A 23785-nucleotide genomic window follows, 5' to 3' on the forward strand; every position below is an offset into this window, starting at 1 on the left:
GCTTTGGGAGGTCCACTGATGCAGATGCAATTTCTAAGTGTAAACTAAGAGATCTGGAGATTTGATATTGCAGGGACAACAAAGGGAGAAGCTCACCCAACAATGTAGCCTCAGGGCAAAAGGGCCTTTAAGTAGCAGGTGGGCTTTTTTTTTTTTCACCCCTGTGTGTTTTGAAATTTCTCTGGTACATAATGAAGATACCATAGTTTTTCTGTGCCTCAGAAAAATTATCTGTACTTTATTGTTAAAAGTTTGGAGTTGGTTTGAAAGCCTTAGACTTCAGATAAACAAACAACATTATGTAGTTATCCATACAATGTCTGGAATAAATTCTTGCCACAAGCAAGTTATTGATTATATAGCAACTCATTGGAAAATAGAAATTATTGGATGGCATTAGGCAATGGATGATTGCCTAATGCTATAGTGAAATTTGTTGTCCAATTTGTAAAAACTTTCAAAGAGGCTTCTGATCATTTCCTCACATTTAATTATTTCCCTTTATTTTTTGTGATATTTTTGGATCTTTTTGGGGTGGTAAAATGTGGATGCGGGTGTCTACTATGCACACCTGCATCATTGTGTATCTCATTTGCTTGTGCTTTCTTATTCGAAATATTATATATAAGGAGTTCCCTTAAGATGCTGTTCCTTAAGATTTAACTTCAAGCCTAGAAAACCAAAGAAGAAGCTACAGATCACTGAATAGATTATAATACAAGTTACTCCTAAGGCAGTTGCAACAACTTTGTACCCCCTCTTTGCAGTGGTGGTATTCAGCCAGTTAGCACTGGTTCACCAGAACCGGTAACTAATTTTTGTTGAGTTCTGGAGAACCAGTTATCCGCTTGAGCGGGGAAGACGAGGAGGAGGAGGAGAATGTCGAGGCTTTGCGCTGGCTGGTTATCCAGGCAGGGAGTAGGTCAGGGAGGAGGGGCTGCTCAGATGGCTCCTGCCACCGCCACCAGCTAGAGTGAAACAAATGAAGGTGCAGCAGATGCCTCATTTGCATTCACCATTTTGCTGCCTTATAAAACAAAAGACTCCTTCACACAGACTTAAGTTCAGATGTCTATGGGAATAGCTCACAATGTCTATGGAAACAGCCTAGTTCTGCCCTTACTCTAGATAGGTAAGATTTCTATTAAAATTTGCCAGTCCTTACAGTTACACTATAAATTAGAGGTGAAATGAGAGAAATTATATGTCAAATATATAAAAATCTCAGCTAAAGTGAATTCTGAAACCAGAGACTTAGCTATGACATTATGCTTATGAGCAATATACTTAGGTATATTAAGGGACAAAACTACAGTTTTTTTTTCCTTTAAATAATATTCATTTACATATATATGTAGTAACATGTTCAATCTGTTTTACAGCAGCCGCAACAGCAACCACAACAAAGAGGCACTCCAGATATTTCATTTTCTATTGATGCAAATAAGCAACAACGACAGCTTATTGCAGAACTTGAAAATAAGAACAGGTAAAGTCCCAAAACCCACATTACAAGAATCTTGTAATGTATGTCTTACATTTAAGATTCTTGTGATAGAAATCTGTCATCCCTTTTCTTCAGAAAACACATGATTTCATAAGAGAAAGTGAGAGAAAGAAAGAAAATAGCAGGGTTGAAGGAGAAATAATATGCTGATATTACAATATCACCAGTTTAATATAGTGATTAAGGCATCAATTTAGAAACCATGAGATCTAGTGCCATGAGGCCAGCCACTTTTAACCTATAATACTTAATCTTTCAGCCTTGTGAAGTGACTAGACAGAATTCTCAGCCATTCTAATGTGTGTGCTGGTGATTGAGAGCTCTAGTCCTGATCAATTTTTGCAGTGTTAGTCTTGGGCAGCAACTTCTTGAATTACATCTGTGGCAATTTTTTAAGAGTTACTGGATGGAGAGCAAAGGGTTGGTTGTCAGAAGAGCAACTTTAAAAGTTTAAAAGTTTATCTGAGTGCTGTGATTTTCTCCCTAAAATCCAGAAGAGTATCTATAAATATCTCAAATTAGTTGACATTATTTGCAATGTTCTGTGTTAAACAACTTTTCTCATAGAAAAAAAAACATATTTATCACTGTTTTTTATTTTCTCTCTTTTTATGCCAGAGAAATCTTACAAGAGATTCACAGGCTGCGGCTTGAACATGAGCAGGCATCTCAGACCACCCCAGAAAAAGCAGCACAAAACCCTACACTCCTGGCAGAACTTCGCCTCCTGAGGTAAATATTCGAATGAGATGTGGTGAGGTAGATATGTCACATTTAGTGTAAAACCTCTTGTCTTTTTTGTTTAAGTCTATGTAAGACTGTCCATTTTGTGAAACAAATAATTACTGTGTCCATTTTTAAACGTACAAGAGAGAATATTCATTATTTTAATATTCCAATGGAAGCACATATCCCTTTGTAGAGCAACTTTCTTTAACATTTTGAATACAAATAACAGTTATCCTTACTTTACCACTAAGGTTGAATAAAACCAGTTGCTCTGTTTGAAGAGCCAAAAGAAATAATGCATAATTTAACATCAAGTTTAAAATGGACATAGAGCCAGTGCAAGACTATACATTACAAATAAAACATTAGACTTAGGAGAACAAGTTTCAGGTCCGTGCTCACTGGATGGCTTTGCATCAAATCCATCTTGCAGAATTATTTTTGTGAAGATAAAATCAATGAAGACCTCCTAAGACACCCTATACTGTCAGAGAAATGGTAAAAGTAAAGCATGCTGATGTGTTTATGAATAGAGGATTATTGCTGTTGTTCCCACCAGTTCCTGTCTCAGTTGGAAGATCCATCCACATAGGAAATCAAGTACAGCTTTTATATTCAGATTGTCATATACCTCAGTTGCAAATGCAGACTTTCTGCCTCATGTTTATGCACTGCTTTCATCTTCACTATTGTTTAGACAGAGGAAAGATGAGTTGGAGCAGAGGATGTCAGCTCTTCAGGAAAGCCGAAGAGAACTCATGGTTCAGTTAGAAGGCCTCATGAAACTACTCAAGGTAAAATGCACTATATTAAGCAAAATAGGTCTATAAAATTGCAAAAAAAGGAAGACAATACAATGTTATTATGGTATCATCATTTTCATTCTATCCATTCTACAGATAGGCAGAGAGGTTTGTGGTCAGATATGTTCCTCACTTGCTACAGCAATCATTTGCTTTTGTTCTCTAAATAAAACTCATATAATTGCCTTAGTGCTGACTTGCAGTTTGATTATTGTCATGAGTTTATTTGGTGGTGTTTTTCTGCAAATAAAGAATTACCTCCTTGCTCCTTGAAGATACCAAGTGCTGTTAAGAATCTAATTTATGTCTTTTGTCAATCTCTTCAGCACAAGTAATCTGAAGAATGATTAATATAAAAGTATTAATGCTCCTGAGAAGAAAATAAGCTGCGGAGGTGGCTATGTGTAATTATTTGGAATTCTTGAAAATATAACATTTTAGACCTGGCCTAAACTGGCAAAAGCCCTCCTTGACTTACTAGAGATAAACTGTGAAGATGAGGAGGGTTTGATCCTAGTACTCTCAGAATAGAATCACAGCAATTGTTCAAAGAAATGGCTATTAGCCAGTTTTCCTGCATCTTATATAAATTGTGTGTCTGAATGTTAAAATTTGGAGTAAATTTTCTTTGGGAACTGAATTTTCAGAAATTATTTTTTTGAAAACATAAATGCTACTAGGGCATAAACACTGAATCTGAAAGACTGGTTCTGAAAGTAGTCAAACAGGTATTTGAAGAATGGAAATGTGCATCCATAAGACTTCAGACTAGTCTTCAGAGCTGCTTGCAAGGAATCAGCCCAGACTACTTTGCAGGAAAAAATCTGTCCCTTCCCTTGGAGTCTGCTAAATAAGAAAGAAATTATTAAAGAGATGAAAAGTTAAAGAGGAATAATGGAGATGGATGAGGAAAAGGTACTGCCCGAAGGTTGCAGCTTTGTGTTATGCCCCAAGCATGCAACATCCTACTTTTCTCCCCTAAAGTATACGGCTGAAGAAAAAAAACCTTTACCAACAGGGCATGAAGGCATTGATACTATTTATTATTCTCTTTGGTTAATATTTATGTTGCCACCCTCTCAAAATTGTGAGAGTTGCACACTGTTGCTGGCAATAGCACTTCGGTTTCGTTGCACTACAGTTCACTTCTCTTTTATCTTCTTCTCCAAAGTTAGATTCATCTAATTCATGATCATCCAATTTTTCTTTAGGAAGAAGAATTGAAGCAGGGAGTAAGTTATTTAGCCTGTCAATGTCACTAACATATAGAGAGTGTTCTTGTGATCCAAATGTGTGCTGCAAATCCACGAACATAAAATGTGTATACTGCTGTGTTCAATTAAACAACACTATCTTGCATGCCTTTAACCATTTATCTAAGGAATTAAGGTACTATATTCATTCATCTAATTACGAGATGGTTTTCTTGGGATGTCGCTAAAAATGTAAAAGATCTGCATGGCTTTCTATTGACTTAAAAGCACTTTGTCATTAAACAGTAATAACCCTATGCAAACCATAGTAGCATATGAGTCTTATAGTGCAGGAATATTCAGGTTGCTGATAAATATACCTGGTGTGCCTGGTTTTATTTCTCCAAATAAATCACTTGTAATAACTTCTAATGAGGCAATAAGAGCTTTACAGAAACAGGAAAGTCCCATCTGATCTAATATTCAGTTCACATTCTTCTTTCCCAAGAACGCATGCAGGCTAATAATTCAAGAAAAATTTCAAACATAGATTCATAAAGGTTTTTTTTTCTGTTGAGACACAATTTGCATGCCCTTTGTAAATATATTAATATCAGCGAATAACTAACTCCATGCATTTACTAAATTGTACTTTAATAATTGGTCAAGAGGTACTGTGAGAGGTTTCCCAATTACAACAAAGCTGAACTTTGATTTTCCGTTCAGTGCAATTGAAGGCATACTCGCTCACTGACAAAAGACGCAAGTCGAAGCACTGAGTCACTGTTATGTCAATATTTGCTCTTATTATATTTTGGCAAAATGTATTTTAGAGGTTAAAAAAAAAACCTTGCTAATGCTTAATATGACTAAAAACTGTAAAATAATTGCATTGTTGAAGTTTTATGGAGTAAAAGAATTTGGAAAAATAGAATCAGCTTCATAAACATATGAAGTATTAAGGCCAGTGTGATACTGTTTTACTTTCTTTAATGTATTCTGTTTAAGCATGCAGCAATAATTATAGACCATCTTGAAATCTACATTAATTTAAACACAGAATGATTCAATTGCTATGCTGAGGTGTTTTGCACTCCGTTGTGTTTTCAAGTTCAAAAATTGTGTTCAAGGAACATGGGAAATTAATGACCTTGTATGTTTTAACTAGCAAGTCTAGTATCAACCCCATCATTGATATCTTAAGAGCAAGTTGTCCTTTAAGGTATAACTCCTGCCTATTGTGGATCATATCATGGTAATGAAATCAATTTATATAGATATAGTTATGAAGTAGTTGGCAACACTATTGTTTTTTATTTTCTTTGGTTTAAATTATCTATAACCTCTTTCCTAAAAATATCCAAGGAGCTAATCATAATAAACATCCAGCCAACCAGAAGATATAGAACTGGAAGAAAAAATATATAATACCGTATTACAGGAAGAATAAAGCTAACCCACTCTTTATTTCACATTGATCCATGTAAGAAAATCTGTTCAGCAAAATTTCACTATAACCTGCTCTGAGCACATCTTACATACAACTTTTGGTGGCAGAAATCAAATGGCAAATGAACGGCGTTCCATTTATATGCGCATTTCAATATTGTAGAGTTGCTTGTGTATATTTTACCCTCATAGCAGCTTTCTCTAATCTTGATTCTGCGTGGGTTAACATTACATGTCTTAGCATTTTCCTCCAGGGACCATGATGATTGGGAAATCCGAATCCTTCCAAGACTACAACTGCAGCATCACTTTCATAGATACGAAGCACATTCATTTCTTTAGCTGTTTCTAGTCAATTGCAATACAAAACTCGTCTCTCTCTATATTTAAACCTGCCTCCTTGCAAGCACAAAAGTATGTGAAAAAATCAACAGTAAGAGGGTTTTATGTCAGTTACATGTGTTGTGATAAACATCTATTTTTATCCCTATTTGCACACTCTTTTAGAGGACAAAAATTTATAACATTACAGAAGTTTTATATTATGTATCAATATATTGTATGGTATATATAAATGATGTATAAAACATGGTATGTAAATTATGTATTAATGCATTTACATGGTATATGATATTATTATGTGTGAGTAATCTACAGTTAGATTCACACTGGTGGAAACGTAATAATTCAAGTCCGAACCAACAATCTAAGACAGGGCTGTCAAACTCGTGGCCTTCAGGCCAGATGTGTCACATGCTGGACACACCCATGCCAGGTTTAGTGAAGGGGAAAAAAGTTATGATACGTCAGGTGACAACACTGTGGTGACACAAGTTTGACACCCCTGATCTAAGAATTATTAAGGTAGCATCTAAGAATATGGACAGTTCCAAGCAGGGTGGAGTTTTTTGAGAGGTGCTCAATATTTCCATATATTGAGGAAGTCCTTTTAGTATAACTTTGAAGGCTCCAATCACGATTGATATAACAACAGATTTCTTCCATAATTATTCAACTTTGATCTGAAATTCCTAATATTTCATAATTTTTTTCAATTGTTTTTCCTCAATCCTAGCATTACCTAGAATAGCAACATTCGTGAACTAGACTTTCTTCTTTTTAGTACCTGTTGTATTAGCCTTGCTATGAACACTATGTTTGTTTGTTTGGCTCTTAAAGTCTCATAAAATCTTAACCTGCTCATTTTCCAAAACCTTTTCAACTTGACAGCTCCGGAAATGTCTACTACATTAAAATCCAAATCTCTAGCAAAGTTTCCAGTGAATAATTCTAGCAATCCAGTCATGATATCACTTGTAGACTGTGAAATTTTGCTGCAGCAGTAATCAAATGGTCAATTGTTTGTTTCATCCTTTTTATTACAAAGGTGACATTGCTATTGTTTGTTGCATATTCATGCAATTAGTCTTTTTTAGCTCCTAAAATGAAGCCTTCAGGTTTTTTTCTTTAACATTCCTGATATTAATCAAATCCGTGTGGAATTTTTTTTATCAGCTTTTTCTTCTATATCTTTCAAATGTTGGCCATTGTTCTTCCAATTAACAAATCATTTTTCAGATATTATGGTTCATTGCAGTCAACTATATAGATTGTGCAACAAACCATAATAATAATTAAAAAATGGTGTATTATTATTATTTCCTGTATTCATAAAATGATGTTCCCTAAGCATTTCAGAATTATTAAAAGTTATTTTGTGTAGGTTACTGATTACAAAATTCTATATTATAAGTTATCCTAGGTTCCAGCAGAGGGAGCTATATACCAAGGACAAAAAACAGTTATTTTGTATTAAGAATGCCATACAATCAATCAATCAATCAATAAATAAATGTGTTAAGAATGGGGGAACAGATTTTTTCTTAGTAAATGTAAACATGTCTGATTACACTGCCTATATATAATATGAATAAGGTACAGCAAGAAAATACAGTAAATATATCTGCATGATAAGGAAACAAGTAATCATTATGTGAATTTGATTAAACTAAATTAAAAAGGGTTAGGGGTTAGGGTTAGAAGGTAATGGCAATTTGTAGACTGGATTCTGACTTCTGTCCAAATATACCAGAACATTTCCCGTCTGTTTGGAGTAGGATAGCTGGAATATAACGTAGCTTGCTTTTTAGTTAGAGGTCATGAGACTCCAACCTTAATTTCCATTTTCACAAACATAAGGTATGGGACCATTGATGATATAGAAACACTCAGTTCCATGGAAAGTAATAAAAACATCCCTACGACAACTTTACTTACTTTATCAGTTTTATTACTTTACCTCTAAGGTCTAACATAACATAATCCATAGAATTCAATACCTCTTCCTTCATGACTCAACAGTGTGGTGTCCAACAGTTTTCTCCATTGCTGCTGCCAGGTAACTAAGGCAAAAGAAAAACATAATTTCTATTTGATTTGTCTTTTTGTTGTTGCTGTTTAACTTTCAGGCAATGGAAAAGGGAAACATCAAAAAGAAATACTTTTTTGCATTTCAGCTGGGACAATTTAAATTAATATGTCAGTGTGATCTTTAGGACTCTGGGCAAGTGCACCAATCCTTTTTCCCTATGTTTCTGATCATCTCCGTTTTAGTATATGTGGTTTTGGTCCTAGGAACTAATAATATATTGATCCATTCATTTTCCATCAGGATGGTAACACTATCCAGCAGGGGCATATTCTGATTCTTTTCTACAACAGAGAAATAATTGGAGAGGGTGGGACAGAAGTATCTTCTCTACTTCATCCTGGACCACTCATGGTTTCCTTTTCCCCCTAGACTCAAGGGGCAGGCTCTCCTCGCTCATCTCCCAGCCACACAATCAGTCGGCCAATTCCGATGCCTATCAGATCTGCATCTGCCAGCTCAACTCCAGCCCACACACCACAAGATTCTCTGACAGGGGTGGGAGGAGATGTGCAAGAAGCTTTTGCACAAGGTAATAGTACAAACAGTCCTTCTGGTGAAAAATTGGTAATCCATAGCATCTTTCCTCATTGCATTTCTATTAAAACTCTCTGAAAACTTTCTTAAAATAATTAATCAAGTAATTCAAAGCTTATATTTGGGACAAGCAGCATCAGAGGACAATTAATGACAGACTAGAGGAGAAATGAAAAAAAAAACAGTTTTTATTGCAGCATAATAAAATAATAGGAGAAAAAATTCTTCCAATCTAATGTCCAGCTTTCTAAATTATCTGCAATAGACACAGCATCTTTTATTGGCAAATGTACATAGAAATGCATTTTATTCTCAGACAATAGCATTTGTACTTATTTATAATGTGCTATTATAAGCTGTGCTTTGTAGTTATTGTTCCTCATGCCAACTGTTCAACAGTCCGGAGGCTTCTACATTGGCTTCCAAGGTCCTATTACAATATGGATCCAAGTAGTTCAGAGGCCAAGCTGTTGGATATTATTTTCATGCTGTCTACCCCAGACAGTTATAATTTCATCATACATCCCTACAAAAATGCACGAGCATCCTAGAACTAAACACACAAACAACTTAGAACTAAAAACAACAGTTGGCTGATCACTGGTCATTTGATAAATAATTTCTCTTTAATTTTTCATAAAGAAGGCACAGAATTCAGATAGATTTTTCCTACAACTCAAATCTAACTTTCTCCCATCAGATGCTGCCCCTATATTATTAGTACTATAGTACTTATTTCTTGATACAGGAGCATTACTCCACTTACCTAAAAAAGTTTGCCAGTTCAAAACTAATTAATCTTATTAAAACCAATCTATTCTGCAGAGGTCATAAAGAAATTAATACATGTGTAGTGTAGGTACTCTGAGTTTATGCTGCTATAAAAACTACCTAAACACATTTTTAAAATTAATAAATTTTAAATTGTTTTCTTAATTGAGTTTTGTATCATTTATTATTTTGCCTTGTTAAATGTATACAAAAATCTCAAAACATTGCTAAAAATATTTTGCACTTTGCTTTTCTATTGATTAGGTACAAGAAGAAATTTAAGAAATGACTTGTTGGTAGCTGCTGATTCAATCACCAATACCATGTCTTCTCTCGTGAAAGAATTAAATTCAGGTCTGATGATTTAAAGCATAAGTGTTTCATATTGGTTTAATATAGATTAAAGATGATCTGCTATCTAGAAAAATGTGCTGCAAAATATTTTAAGCTACTAGTTAACAGTTTGAACTACTGACTTACAGTCTTTTCAGGACAAGATTCCTTCTTTTTCCAGCATTTTATTTTGTGATATTTATTTATTTCCAGTGCTTTTTAAATACCTGGGATTTTTGTTAATTTTTATGGCTACTAAATAAGCGTTTGTTTGCCTTATTAAAAATTATATTTATGTAGAGTACAGCCTTGATACCTGTTGTAATGACAGATGCTACTGAAATGTTTAAAAAAAGTAAAGCTCACTGAAGATAATTGAACTAACTCAAATGAATTCAAATGCAGCAATGTGTCTTCTTGCTAAACAGAAAGTCAATGCTGTTTGGTTTCTTTATACAACAACACTGTCCAAGGGTTAATGCATCAGTATTATAATAACAGGCAATCCAGTGATGTAACTAACTGTTAATACCTCACTTAATAGCTTACCCAGTTATTAGCATATTCATTTTTTAATTTAGGGATACTGGGTACACTGAGTCACCCCACCTGACAAGTAAAAGCTTTACTTGCCTGTGTATGGGAAGTTGTAATAAATGGCAAGTTTCAACTGTACAAAAGTGAAAGTTGCTCTGCATGTTTTTTAATGTAGACAATGTGGTGGTTTTTTTAGCAATCTAAGATGGCTATGTGCAGTATGCTAAAAATAAAAACAGGAGAGAAGCATGCTAGAAATAGGAGAGAAAGATATAATTATCATACCAACCTATTTCTTCATACAGAAGTTGGAAGTGAGACAGAAAGTAATGTGGATTCAGAGTTTGGTCGGACTCATTTTGATGATCTTGTTCCATCACCAACTTCTGAAAAGGCTTTCCTGGCACAAATCCATGCCCGGAAGCCAGGATATCTTCACAATGTAGCTGCTACTGGAACCATTCGCAGTGACCTGTGGGTACTCCATCCTGTTTTGCCTTCTCTTTGATTTCTATCTTTTTCTTGTCTTCAATAAGGCACTCAAAGCTTGAGAAATTAAGTTTCCATTTCATATTGGGATGCTTTTTAAACTAAAGATTTTGCCAAGGATAGCAATAAAGGGTGACTTATGAACTACAATATAAAACTCTAGTAAAATTTTGGTGAAAAAAACAATTTGCAATGCTTTTTCTATTTGAACTCAGGATGAAAGTTGTTGATAATTAATATATACTAAACAACAGCCAAGTCGTTTTTAGGAAGATCATTTGAATCCATTCAAAGGGGCATTTCAGAAAATATGCCAAAATTGGGTGCAGTTTTTTATTTCCTTTGAGAAGAGTGGACTGTTTTCTGCTGAAGATCAGGATACTGCTGTGATTTTAGGTTAGATACAGGAAATGGAAAATTTCCCTTTACTAGAATATTATATTCCAATCTTTTTTTAAAGGACAGTATTTTTTGTATTAGTCCTCCTTCATACATTTATGCCCCCAACAATTAATTTTAATAAATGATTTAAACATTTTAATGTAAGTAATAATCTAAAATATAATATATTTAATATATATTTTCTTACTGGTTTTGGTTTTTTAAAATGGTACTCAAATGGATAGATGTGTGTGGGCATTTTAGGGTATGTTAGTTAGGCAATATCAGGAGATAAATTCAATATAGAAAGGGTGAAGAAGGGCTAAGATTGCCCTGGCAATCACATTCTGGAAACATTGCAAATCAAGCAGGTACCATAAGTCAAAAAGATCAGTTTTTCTCAAGATAACAAACTTTACGATATGTGGACTTGGCTGGCTGGGGAATTCTGGAAGTTGAAGTCCACACATCTTTAAATTCCTCAGACTGAGAAACACCGATGTAAACTGAAATTGGACTGCATTCTTCTCTGATAACAATTGAATTTGTTCTACATGTTTCATGCCATTCTACTGAAAAGGAAAAATATTAAGAGGTGCTTTTACAGGATGTAAAAGCATATAATTCCCAGTTCTGGGCACCAAACATTCTGATATTCACCACAGCATACCAAACTGGTAGTCCACCAGATAATTCATACTTTTCTGAAATACAGAGTTCTGCATATTACTATTATTATTTAATTGATTTATATGACTCATCTAAGCCATTCTGAGAGGGTCATAAAAAATAAAAACAACAGAATGTTAAAAAATAATGTACAAACATATGAAAGCTACCATAATCAGTATAAAATCACAATCAGCATTAGAATTCACTCTATGGGAACTCACAAAAGCCACTGTAAGAGCTCCCTACTTCATCCCTGAATCTTCACAGTGCCCTGAATTTTCTACTACTTTCATTCTATTCTGATTTTCAAAAAGGACTTTCTAGGCAATCTGCTTTACAAAAGTTAAATTATGAAAAAAGGTACCGCATTTTTCTAAGCTCACATTCCACAAAATAAATGACTTGGTGTGGGCTGTATATTATGTCTGCCCACCACCACTTCTGCAAAGTTAGACTAAGATAAGATGGAACTTACTGCTTTCACATAGAAGTATCTATGTACGAAGTAGGTCAGGCAGTAATTGCACAACCCTATTTATTAATAATTGTGTTTAGGGTTACAGAAGATGGAGATTCTTATGTTAGAGCTGATGATGAGAACTATGAAAATGATTCAGTCTGCCAACTAGAGAATGAACTCAAGATGGAGGAGTATTTGAAGCAGAAATTGCAAGATGAAGCATATCAGGTAAAAATAAGATAAGAACTCAACAAAAGTACCTACCCTAGATTTTATTTCTTTTGGAAGAATGTAGTGATAAGAGTGTAGATTTCAAATAATAGTGAGATGCACTCATGTTTCTGTGAATAATCAGGAAGTACTTTTTGTACTGAAATTAATAGGCTGACATTAACCTTCACAAGCTGTTAGTTGGTGCATCACAAATTCTAGTAACATGCTCTGTCAACAGTGTGCATCACAAAATAACTTTGAGAGTAGGTGGGTGTTCACACATGCATTCTTGGCATTTTTATACTGTGAAAGGAAGTAGTAATTTGCATGTGTGAATGAGCCATCAAGACTTAATCTCCAAAGGTAGAACTTTCATTATATTTAAAATCTTCTTAAATACAGTGTCTTTTCTTCAGCAAAATAAATAATTTTAAATTAAAACCTTATCATCTACCATGCAAATAAGCAAAGGAGATTAGTCCAATTGTATGGCCCACTAAAGAAAGCTGCAACTAGTATACTTGATAGTAGTAGGAATCTTATTCTCTCTCAATGTGGGCAAAGACATTATCAAAAAAAAACCCAGTGATCTAGTTCACAAAGTCCCTAGAAATTACATCAGATACTAATAATAGCATAACTTCTGACAGTGGTAAAACTGTAGAACATACAGGTCACTGATGCACAATTGTTTTGATGCAATTATACAACCTATTTCACAAATATATGAATAACAGCGTGTAATCAAGCTGCCAAATCTTTAGCTGCTACTAGCCATCATATTCACCAAGTTTTTCTCAAATCTTAGAATCTCATAAAGTATCAGCATAATATGAGGATCCAAGCAGCAATATTTTATTCTAGCAATGTTCTAGTATTTTAAAATTTTCTAGTAATTTAAAAAGATAGCAATCTCTGCCTGCCATTATTTTGGCATAATAGATATCAGGCTAAAGTCTAAGGTTCTTGGCATAGTTTGTTGAAATGTCACTTCTAACTAAACCAACAGATAATCTGCCTGCATTATGCTTATTTATTGGGAATATGGATTTTATGTACAAGAAATATTAAAGAGATCAGAGGACTAAATATAAGAAGGTGTTTTCTGTTTCACTATGTGTAAGGAATACTGATTAATGAGCAAATTAACTCTATCTTGGGAAGCACTTTTAAATGCTGTTGAAAATTTGTAGTTTTAGGACCATTTGTACATGTCCTTTAAAAGAGTATATTGTAAAAGTTACAAATATAAATGAGAAATGATTGCCCATAACTGCCTAAAGTATTTAAAAATAAGAATTACCAGACAATCTTCTTTCTCTTTTTTTGTTGGGCCTTGTAGCAAATGCCATTTTCAAATGCCATTTTCTTTCAAAAGAACAAATTGGATCTTCATCCTTTCTAGCATTTTCTGCAGCAACAACCTTCTCACAGTTTCTTCTTGCATGCTAACCTCTTCATTTGGTGTGAGCTATTCTTGCATGCCCATATGAAACCTCTCACTCCTCTTGAGTCGCATTTTCTATAGAACGATGCACTGATCTGGCTGCTCACATTTTCTGTTTTCACTTTCTTTTTTACAGGTCAGCTTACAAGGATGAGTAACTTATCCTTGTATCACTCTCCTCTCAAGTAAGTTTTAAGTTAGTTTAAAACTGATATCAATCAGTTTCATTCAGCAATTATGCTGATTGGAATGCAGGGTTGGGGGGAGAGGACACATTTTCCCTTCACCAATATATTATAATATACTGTAATCATTTTGCAATACTGTAATCATTTTGCAATACTGTAACTATTTTGCAATTCTAACTGTAATTGTCAAATAAGAATAAGCTCCTATTATGTAGCATTGGAAAAGCTATTGAAAGGATTATAGGCTATGTGGTTTGTTTTTATGGGCCTGTTAATGGGCCAAGTATGCTACTTGGTAGAATGAATACCACCTTTGGAAAGAATGATATGAAACAACTTCTCAAACTAGATTTAATGATTTAGATTATAAATCTGCTTTCTGGATGCAAATGAGTTGCATGTGGGTTATCATGTATCATAATTAGTGTCTACACGTTTCAAAGCCGAGTCGGTCAGATGTTTAGACTGGATTTGGCATTTTTATCCACCTATCAAGTCCTTTCCAAAGATCTGGGATAGGTAGATGTTTGATGGTGCTAAATGTACCGTTGCGAGATGTAAACTGTTCCAAGCAAATAGCATTTTGCAATTGATCATGATTTTGTCAGTGTCAATGATATTCAAAGGTTTCTAATTTGTTTTAAGCCACTCGTGTTAAAAATTATGAAGTGCAACCTAAGAAGTTAGTCATTCAAAGGATTACAGATGAAAATGCTTTTGGCAGAGTTTGTTAAAAAAAACAATGAGTAATTTTGAATATTAATACTTTATTTTACATTAATACAGAAGGTTGAATTGTAGTATTCTAGTCCTTTTTTAAATGTTGTGGAAGAGCCTTTAGTGCAAGTGTAAGATTATTTAAAAAATACTTAATCTCACATAATTGAACTATAATGATTTTTCAGATTCTACTAAGTTAATATAGTTTTTAAAGGCCAGAATTATCTTGATACATACAACCTAGATACAACCTGATTTTCATTTTCATATAGATCAATAGAAGTTATCTGCAATTATTTAATACTAATATTGCTGAATCATTATCATACTGAATTATATTAGTAGACAGAGCTTTAATTTTCTTTTTTGTAAGCGCTAGAAATAGCAACGCCTGCTTTATTTTTTTAGATGAATATCAGCCTGGAAACATTATCAATATGCAAGACCTTCAGAATACATGTCTAATCTGGTTTGCCAATCCAAATTATCTGGCCTCAAACAAAATATTTCTTCATCTGGAACTCTGTCCAGAATGTCAAAGTGGGTGAAGATGTAGGAAAGCTAAGCCATTTCTAAATGCATCTGCTAACTTCATGGCAGCTTTTTCCCAGTAGCTACTTATCATATGGAGTGAGCTTCAATTTTGTTTCTGTCCAAAATTATATCACCAAACCACACAAGATACCTATTCTTGTTCCCATCCCTTTTTTAGAAGCTAATAAGTTTTTTATATTTTTATTAATAATGCTTGGAGTTTTTTCATGTCAAAAATATCAACAACCTGATATTTTCCAGGTATGTTACTAATATTACCCCATATTTTTCAACCAGCATGTACTGGAAGTGGTTCTGTAATCTAGTACTATAATATTGAAGAAGGCTAATTTCCAGGATTTAAATTCTAAAGCCACAATTATGTTTCTAGATGGATAATATGACTTTTGTCCTATTATAACTTTTCCATCTTCCCATGGCTTTCAACTTTTATCGATCATAATATTTATGGAGTAACTTTTTCAGATGGAACTCCTTTTGGGGCCTAAGTTTAATTCATGACATGATGCATCTTTTCTCAAATGATGTCCTTCCTAAACAAAGAAAACCTAGTTACCATAATCTATATGTATTGTTAACATTCTATTACCATTCATTGTTTGTGGATATCTTTTAAAGAATCGGGAAATGTTGCCAAAAATGTGCATGTGCTCTATATGCTATACATATGTGTAGTAGAATAGAGTATTACTTTAGAACAGATAGATTTTTGTTCACTTGCTAATAGATATGAATGGATATATTGCTTTGATGATATAGAGCTATTTTGGGATAAGAATTAAAGACATGAGATGAGAAATTAGAAGACCATTTTAATCCTGTTGTAAATACAAAGCCAGCTGGTTAATTTTGGATAAGTTACTCTCAGTGCTAAAAAGAAGATAATGGCAAACCACTTCTGAAAAATTCTGCTAAGAAAAATGCACAGATCAGAACTCAAGATACACTCACAGCACACATACACACAAAAGTTTAATGATAATATTATTCAGGTATTATATGAATTGGAATAGTCTTTTTAGTAACTCTGCTCTCCTACCAATCATGCTTTACTGTGCATTCAGAATAGAAAATCTGCACCTATCCTGAAAGCTAGCATATGCAGAGCTAAAATTGTAAGAGTAAAGAGCAAAATAAAATGTGACTAAGACAAGTCGAATCATGTGTCTACAGGTGGGTAGCCTAATCCAAGTAACAGTGAGGGGTGGGCTTATCAGGAGTATTCACACGGTGAGTATTCCACATTTGTACACTGCCTACATAGGGCTGGTGTATTTCTATGAAATGTGATAAATAGTATTAAAACATTTCTTGACAGGAAAGCTGCAGTCAAATGGATAATGAAAGTGATGTAAGAACTGAGGAGGGGAAAGAGAAGGAGGAAGAGGAACAAGAAGAAGAAGAAGAAGAGGACAACACTCCGACTAATGACAAAGATAGCCTAGCTGCCAGCTTCAACAAAGAAGTGAAAAATCAAGTGCAGCCTCTCTAACCAACTAGGTCTCCAGACTGTAGCACAATTATTTTGTTTGCCAAGTTCTAGTTTGTAGGTGTTTTATTTTTGAGGATTAAAAAAAACATGTTTTTTTTAAAAGCTAAATTATATCAACTGCATCGTATGTAACATGGCTTATTATTGATGAAGAACACTGGCTGTACTAACAAAATAGAAACCCTTTGCACATACTTTTAAACCTGTTCAGTTTACAATGACAGTACTGTTTATATTAGGAGTTTGATTTCCGAATAATTTAAGGTTTTAGAACACTTTCCTACACACTGTACATTGTTTTTCCATGGAGGGACTTTTAAAAATATATTGATGCATTTATCGTTGAATAAATATACTCCTGTGTGTACATATTTATAGCCCAAAAATGAACTATAGTTGCAATACTGAACCCAACCACACTTGCAGAATTCTCACAGATATTACTAGGAATTGCACACATGTTGATATTACAATATTGCATCTTTGGATAGCAATTTGTTTTTAATATTTCTGCAAAATAAATAAATGAAAATTTAAAAACAAACTTGTACAAAATGCACTAAGAAGTATCTCTATGACTTAGGGCTACTGCATAACTTAACGAATGTTTTCTTTCAAAATATAATCTTAACAAATCAGCCATAGAAGTTAGTGTAAATATTTTCTTTCCAAATAGAAATCATATACAAAATACAACATTCAAATTATATAGAATCTAGTTTTTAAAATCAATACAGATCTTCTTAAAACTGTGAACTATGTTTTGAAATACTCGTTACTAAAGCTGTTTATAAACCACAGGTGCCATAAAATCCCTAAACTAATTGTATAATCTTCATTGAATTATTTTGTTGCGGTTTTACCACTTTCTTTCACATTATCTCCATCTTTCATATCTTGTTGGTTGAGGCCTTCAGCTTTAAATGTACAGGCTTTAAAAGATTGCTTGCAATTACTTCTTTTCTTATTTTTGAATGTGCATTGCCTTAGTCAGCCACCTGTTATTTTGTGTGCATTCTTGGAAATGGGCCAGGGCTATCTGCAGGGTATTGTGAAAAAATCAAGATGGCCACCATGCACATCTTGCAAGGTACATAAACATCACATTATCATGGCTGCCATCTTGCCTTTTTTTAATCTTACCTTCTGGACACTCCTGGAATGAGTAGAGAGACTTTCTTCAGGGGACAAATGGGGTAATCTGCTAAATATGAAAAGCACATGGCGGGAGGTGTGTCCTTTCTAAAAAGAAAAAAATAATACATTATGTAATTACAGCAGTATCTCTTTTGAATAAATACTATTTAAAAAATAATAGAGAGGAGACTGCTTCCCCGAGGATTATATATGGAAAAGATACTTTGCAAATCTTATTTTCTCTATACAGTAAATTAGTTACAAGCAAATTTTAGCCCTGAGGAAAACAGCAAATGATTTAGAAATTGTTGTGTTTAGGGCAATATTTTATTAATGATGCAACTTAACATTAAGCATGAATTTTAAAAAGCTCAAATATGTAAATCCAAAGTTATTGTTAAAAGAATAATAACTCCTTAAACTTGCTTATATATTGTATTGTCCAAATTAAAAACTGAATTTTTCTGTTGTTTCTACAAGGGACAGGCTTCAGATCAGAGATTTATGGATTAAATAACTCTAGCTATTTTCTCACTCATGCTTAAAATAATTGCTATTCCTGGCATCTTCCTTCTTCTGTCTTTCTCAACATTGTCTCTATGGAGTCAAATCACAGAATTTAGAGAACTGCAGAAAATAATTTTTAAAAAATGTTTACATAGAGACACCCCAGAAACCCCACATGTGCAATAATTACTCTTTACTCCTGTAGTGTCTACCATCTTCACATGGTGGATACATAACTTTTGACAACTTACCTCTCCTATGCCCTTCTCTCAGGAACTGGTTACTCTCTATTAGTGCCTAGCACACATCAGTTAATAATAGACAGTATATTGGCAATTCTTGCTGACAGCTCAGGACTCCAGCCAAGTATTTCTAAAAGAGAAGCAAAATTTCATTAAAAAGATCTAAATCCAGCTAGATACCTACAGTTAGAGTAGTGATTGTGTTTCTCTGATATAGTGCTTAATTTACACTCCCATATTGCATGTAAAGCTCATACAAGAGTCTAAACTTTGGAAAATCTGTGCAACACTTATTGTCATCACAACATATGTACCATTCTCTCAGTCTGTTTTCAGCATAGATTCCCCAAAGCAGAGCTCTAGATGGCCTCTTATACTCTGGAAGTCCAAGTTAAAGCACTTTTCCATTTGCCTCCAAAACCAAAATCTAAAGTTGTACATCAACCAGTGTTAAGCTGACAGTGGCTCAGTATGGACATTACTTTCTCCTGATTTCTATCCAGCATCTGGGAATCAAAACTATCGTCATCTAACACAGCAACTCAACCTCCTGGGTCATTAGCCAACGTGTGAGTATAAAATTTGAATAAAGATATGCTTGCATAAAACTTCACTAACAAAGGCCTTAATGAGATCACCTGTTTATGTATTTTGTCTGGGATGTCATAAGACCTAACGGAATAAGATATTATGTGGATGTCCTTATCCGATGTACATCAACTTGCATGCCCAAGGAATCCAGGCCCAAAGCTAGTGTTACAGACATACATTTCCATGCACAATGAAACAAGCCTGTAGAGGAAGTTGAGTGAGAGTTTTGTCCCAAATGTGCCAATGTTTTAGCCCATAGAGTCTTTGTTTGCTAAACATGTTTGGATGGCGAACCTCAAAGTTGCTGGAATGGTTGAAATAGCCATTTATCATTTTTCATGGCTAATTACTATAGCCCAAAACTCTTTGTGGATTGTTAATGGAAAGATCATTAAGAGGCAGGAATTAGAATGTGAAGATAGCAGGATTCTTGAATGTTGAAAGAAAAGAGAGGATAGAATCTCTGTAAGTAGTAATGTTAACTTTAAAACTGCATTAAAAGGTGTGTGGCCTTTGTTGTGATAATATGTATTTTCTTATATGCATGAGACAAAATGTTGCATCATTATTTAGCACAGATGTCTGCCTTTTACTTTAGCCACTTTCCTCCATTCTTATAAGTTCTTTGGAATTGCTGTAGATATATCTTGTAAATACCACAACTGCAGGTTGCAGCAGTTAGGTTGGTTCAATTCAGTGCCAGAACCTTGAATGACAAGACAGAAATTTATTTGTGAACCAAAAAGTATGAAGAATTACATCTTGAAGCTACTAACTGTCTGATGTTTTTAACTACTGTTATTTTACACCAATCTGACACACTGCAAATTTTACATTATCCATTGGTATTGTAAACAGGACTATTATTGTATGGGGTTTTTTGTATTGCTGTTAAGTATTGTTTTGTGTGTGTGCGTGCGTGTGTGTGTTAAGCCTATTGGGGACATATTTTGAAGTGATTAAACTATTTAATTGTGTGTCTATATTTTGGAATGGAATTATTTCTTCATTAAAAAACAATTTTTAAAAGTAATTCTTGAAGTCTCCCTTCTTGTTGTTTATGCTGAATCCAACATACATTTTCCTCTATTCCAGCAGAATTATTTCTTACATTTGTTAAGAAAAAGGGATATGAAGGTACATATGTATCTTAATAATAATATCTAAGACTGCTAACATCAGAATGACACGATTATCACAAAAAGTATGATCACCAGCAACAGTATTGACCGATGTAATGACCTTGTAATGAACAGTATTGATAAATGTAACGGTCAGACTGAAAAAGCCTATTAGAACTGAAACATTTACAGATGAATTAATAAACAGGGAAATCTATAATTTAAATATCATGATGAAAAAAAGATCTACTATTAAAAATCAGCATGGGTGGCTTATGGTGGTGAGGAGGAGAGTCTTGGATTTCTTACAGATTAAGAGGAGTAAAGAATTATAAATTTCAAATTTGTTAGCATAAAATTACCAGTTTTTCCCCCACAACATTTTTATGGTCAGCGTTCAAATTCACAAGTGAATTTATGCAACAAGATTGTGCTCCTAATTCTTCAGGATCAAATTTGGAGGAGACACATAATGCTACTAAGATTCTTTTCAGAAGTGTGGAATTAATAGCCTCCCAGATGATATTAAATGACAATTTTAGCACCTAGCCAGCATAGCCAATGGGAAGAGATGCAGCAATTGTACTTCAGCCATATATTAGCCAGTTGGTTATATAATCTTTTACTTTCTTTAAATTTTAAATTGAATTTTATTTGAAAGATATTACTGGTTTTGATAAGAAAAAACTATTTTTCATTTGTCATTTAAAAATGTGTACTTGCGCACATTCAGTCATGCAGGATAGAGGTCATAACATCTGATAGAATAAGCTCTGTTTAGTCAAACCATATGCTGTGATACATGTCGTATTCATAAAAGACATATCCATCCTGTTTTTGCAATCATTATTGGATTAAATGGACTATGAATCTCATCTGATAATGATCCTGGTATGTTTGGAATTCTTATCAAGATACTGTAGTAAAAAAAATATTCCTGCCCCAATGGGTGATTTGCAAGATATTCCTTCTCCTCCTCCAAAGAATGGTTTTAAATGGCTTGTTGGATAATTGAGGTGTCAGATCTTGTATTTGTCTCCACGTCAAGTAGATTTGTTCAACTTTTGCAACTTTTGTTTCGCCATCTTTTAGATAAGAGATAGCAGGCATTTCTCCCTGCCTGTTGGTTAAATGGCTAGTTACTTTTGTATTGCCACTTTCCTCAACTCATGACTTCAGGCTTGGACAACAAGCCAGTTGATCAATTCCTGTCACAACTAGGGGATCAATGCCTGGTTGATGTAAAAAAAAAAAAAAGCAAATTCTTGAGTTTGCAAGAAAACACTGGGTTGAAAAAAAACAATCTTGCTGCATACTGAAAAATGTTTAACATCTTCCTGATTGTGATAATTGCAGGCATGCTCTATAGTACGCTTTTAATTTATTCATTGCTATCAAGTTTTAAAAAACCTTGCTCATGGCCTAGGTTCGAACTTAAGTGTTTGAATGAGATGCAGAGGCATAAGCAGCAGCAGATTTTATGGTCCTATGGTTACAATAAGCATGCAACTCAAAGAGGAATTAATAGAACTGAAACAATTGCAGACAAATAAATTCAGCCAAATTGTAGAATAAATATATTTTTGACTGAAATCTAGATGAATGTCTGGGGCTTAAGAAAAAGATAACTATTAAGATAACTAGAGCAATCTGAAAGTGCTCAATGTTTTTCTTGCTTTTGATCTTTGCTTTTACTACTCTTTCTATACTTTGCTAGTCAACACTGTGGTATTAGGCTTAAGTGTTTTCTTCAATATAGAGTAGAAAGGATATTGACAGTAGCTTTTCCTTTATATGTATCTCTTATTTACAGTTCTGTGAAGGCAGGTGGTTTTTTTTCCTCTGTACTCATTTCTTCCAGAGACCAACTAATCATCCTGTATATCCTGGCAAGCAGCATAATTAATGCTCAAGGGACTTTGCTGCTAGGAAATTCCCTCTAGTTCTTTTTAAAGGGATGTTTATGTCATATAAAATTATAAAGAAACATAGGTAGTGGGGGGAAACAAGAATACAGAGGATTTTAGATGAATTGGTTTTTAAAAATGATATATGAATATTTATATATATTTAGGAACCCAAAATTTTGAAGCAATATGTATATCATAAAGTATTCAATTTATAAATTCACAAGATGTACCCATTTTTGTCTTTTGTCAGAAATTCTAAAAGTAAATACAACCAGAATGATTAAAGATAGAAATAGCATTTTATTCCTTACATTTACTGCACAAGAGTCCTGGAGTAGTTTAGGTTTAATACAGTACATTTATTATGCTGTAATCTTATGTAGATTAGCACCCACCATTTCTGATATATGTATAGAAAGCAAGTTTGTATATACATAGCATGAAAAATCAAACTGATTGGAAAAAAAATCTTTGTCTCCAAAGATGTAGGATCAAAATGCACCCAACTCCCTTTTACATATGGAAGATGACACGATTGGCAGCTGAACTTTACTTCAACACTGGAGAATCAATATTAATGATGAGATGGTACTCAGTACAGTTTGTATGATCCAGAGCAGGAGTTGCCAACCTTGGCAACTTTAAGCCTGGAGGATTTCAACTCCCACAATTCCCCAGGCAGCTTTGCTCCAGATGATACACAGCCTTCCTTGCTTTTTACAAGGCCCTCAATCTGGAGAAGTACCTAAATTTTGGATTTAAGAACAAGAATACTGCCATCAAGGGCAAAAAAGAAGTTGCCACATCTGTCTTGATAATCTACCTAGGACAAATCTCAGGCCTTCAACCTGTCCTTCTGAATTAAAAAAATAGGTGCAAATTGTGATGGCAAAAAAAAAAAAACTTAATCATTTCCTGTCAAGTCCTACAACAAGCCTGAAATTATAGTAGGCTTTACACCTCATTTAAACATATATCGGTTTAGCCAAGAAAGTGTAATAAATTGAAATCCTAGCCCATCTAGAGATGATATGTTGGCTAAAGTTGGACTACAATTTCAATAGCAAGGATATTATTCTGGTCCATTAGAAATTTATTCACTAACTCCTAGATGTTTATTAACTTCTTATTCAAAATATGTGCATTAAACATTTGAAGAGGGAAATGATCATGAAAAGAAAGAATCGTGATGCTGCAACTTACAAGTTTTTGTCTTTCTCTAACCATAATTATTTATTCAAAAACAAATTAAGTATAAGTTACTCTCAGGTAAGCAGGTACAATATTGCAGGCATACGGAGCAAAATATTATTGTTGCAATTGTTTAATACTATTTATGGAGATACTTTCTCCATAAGAAATTTTTAAAGAAA

At 33.9% G+C, this 23785-nt stretch overlaps 1 protein-coding gene across 12 annotated transcripts in view; it reads left to right on the top strand.

Moving 5' to 3' along the window:
• The window catches only part of DTNA (dystrobrevin alpha), a 135979-nt gene extending 115565 nt beyond the window's left edge, over positions 1 to 20414 (top strand). For 3 of the 12 annotated variants that reach the window (XM_026699222.2, XM_087931219.1, XM_026699226.2), the window contains 10 exons: positions 1383 to 1489; positions 2126 to 2239; positions 2934 to 3030; positions 4251 to 4271; positions 8482 to 8641; positions 9682 to 9771; positions 10593 to 10761; positions 12385 to 12517; positions 14086 to 14134; positions 16731 to 20414. In XM_026699222.2, coding sequence (XP_026555007.1) covers positions 1383 to 1489; positions 2126 to 2239; positions 2934 to 3030; positions 4251 to 4271; positions 8482 to 8641; positions 9682 to 9771; positions 10593 to 10761; positions 12385 to 12517; positions 14086 to 14103 — 909 coding nt within the window. In that variant the 3' untranslated portion in view covers positions 14104 to 14134; positions 16731 to 20414. The remainder of the gene's footprint in view (positions 1 to 1382; positions 1490 to 2125; positions 2240 to 2933; positions 3031 to 4250; positions 4272 to 8481; positions 8642 to 9681; positions 9772 to 10592; positions 10762 to 12384; positions 12518 to 14085; positions 14135 to 16730) is intronic. The other 9 variants (XM_026699220.2, XM_087931218.1, XM_026699223.2 and 6 more) reach the window with 3 other exon arrangements.
• The last annotated feature ends 3371 nt before the right edge of the window (positions 20415 to 23785 follow it).

Source organism: Pseudonaja textilis, chromosome 3 (assembly GCF_049901715.1).
Source record: "Pseudonaja textilis isolate UNSWEBS1 chromosome 3, rPseTex1.2, whole genome shotgun sequence".
Classification (NCBI taxonomy): domain Eukaryota; kingdom Metazoa; phylum Chordata; class Lepidosauria; order Squamata; family Elapidae; genus Pseudonaja; species Pseudonaja textilis.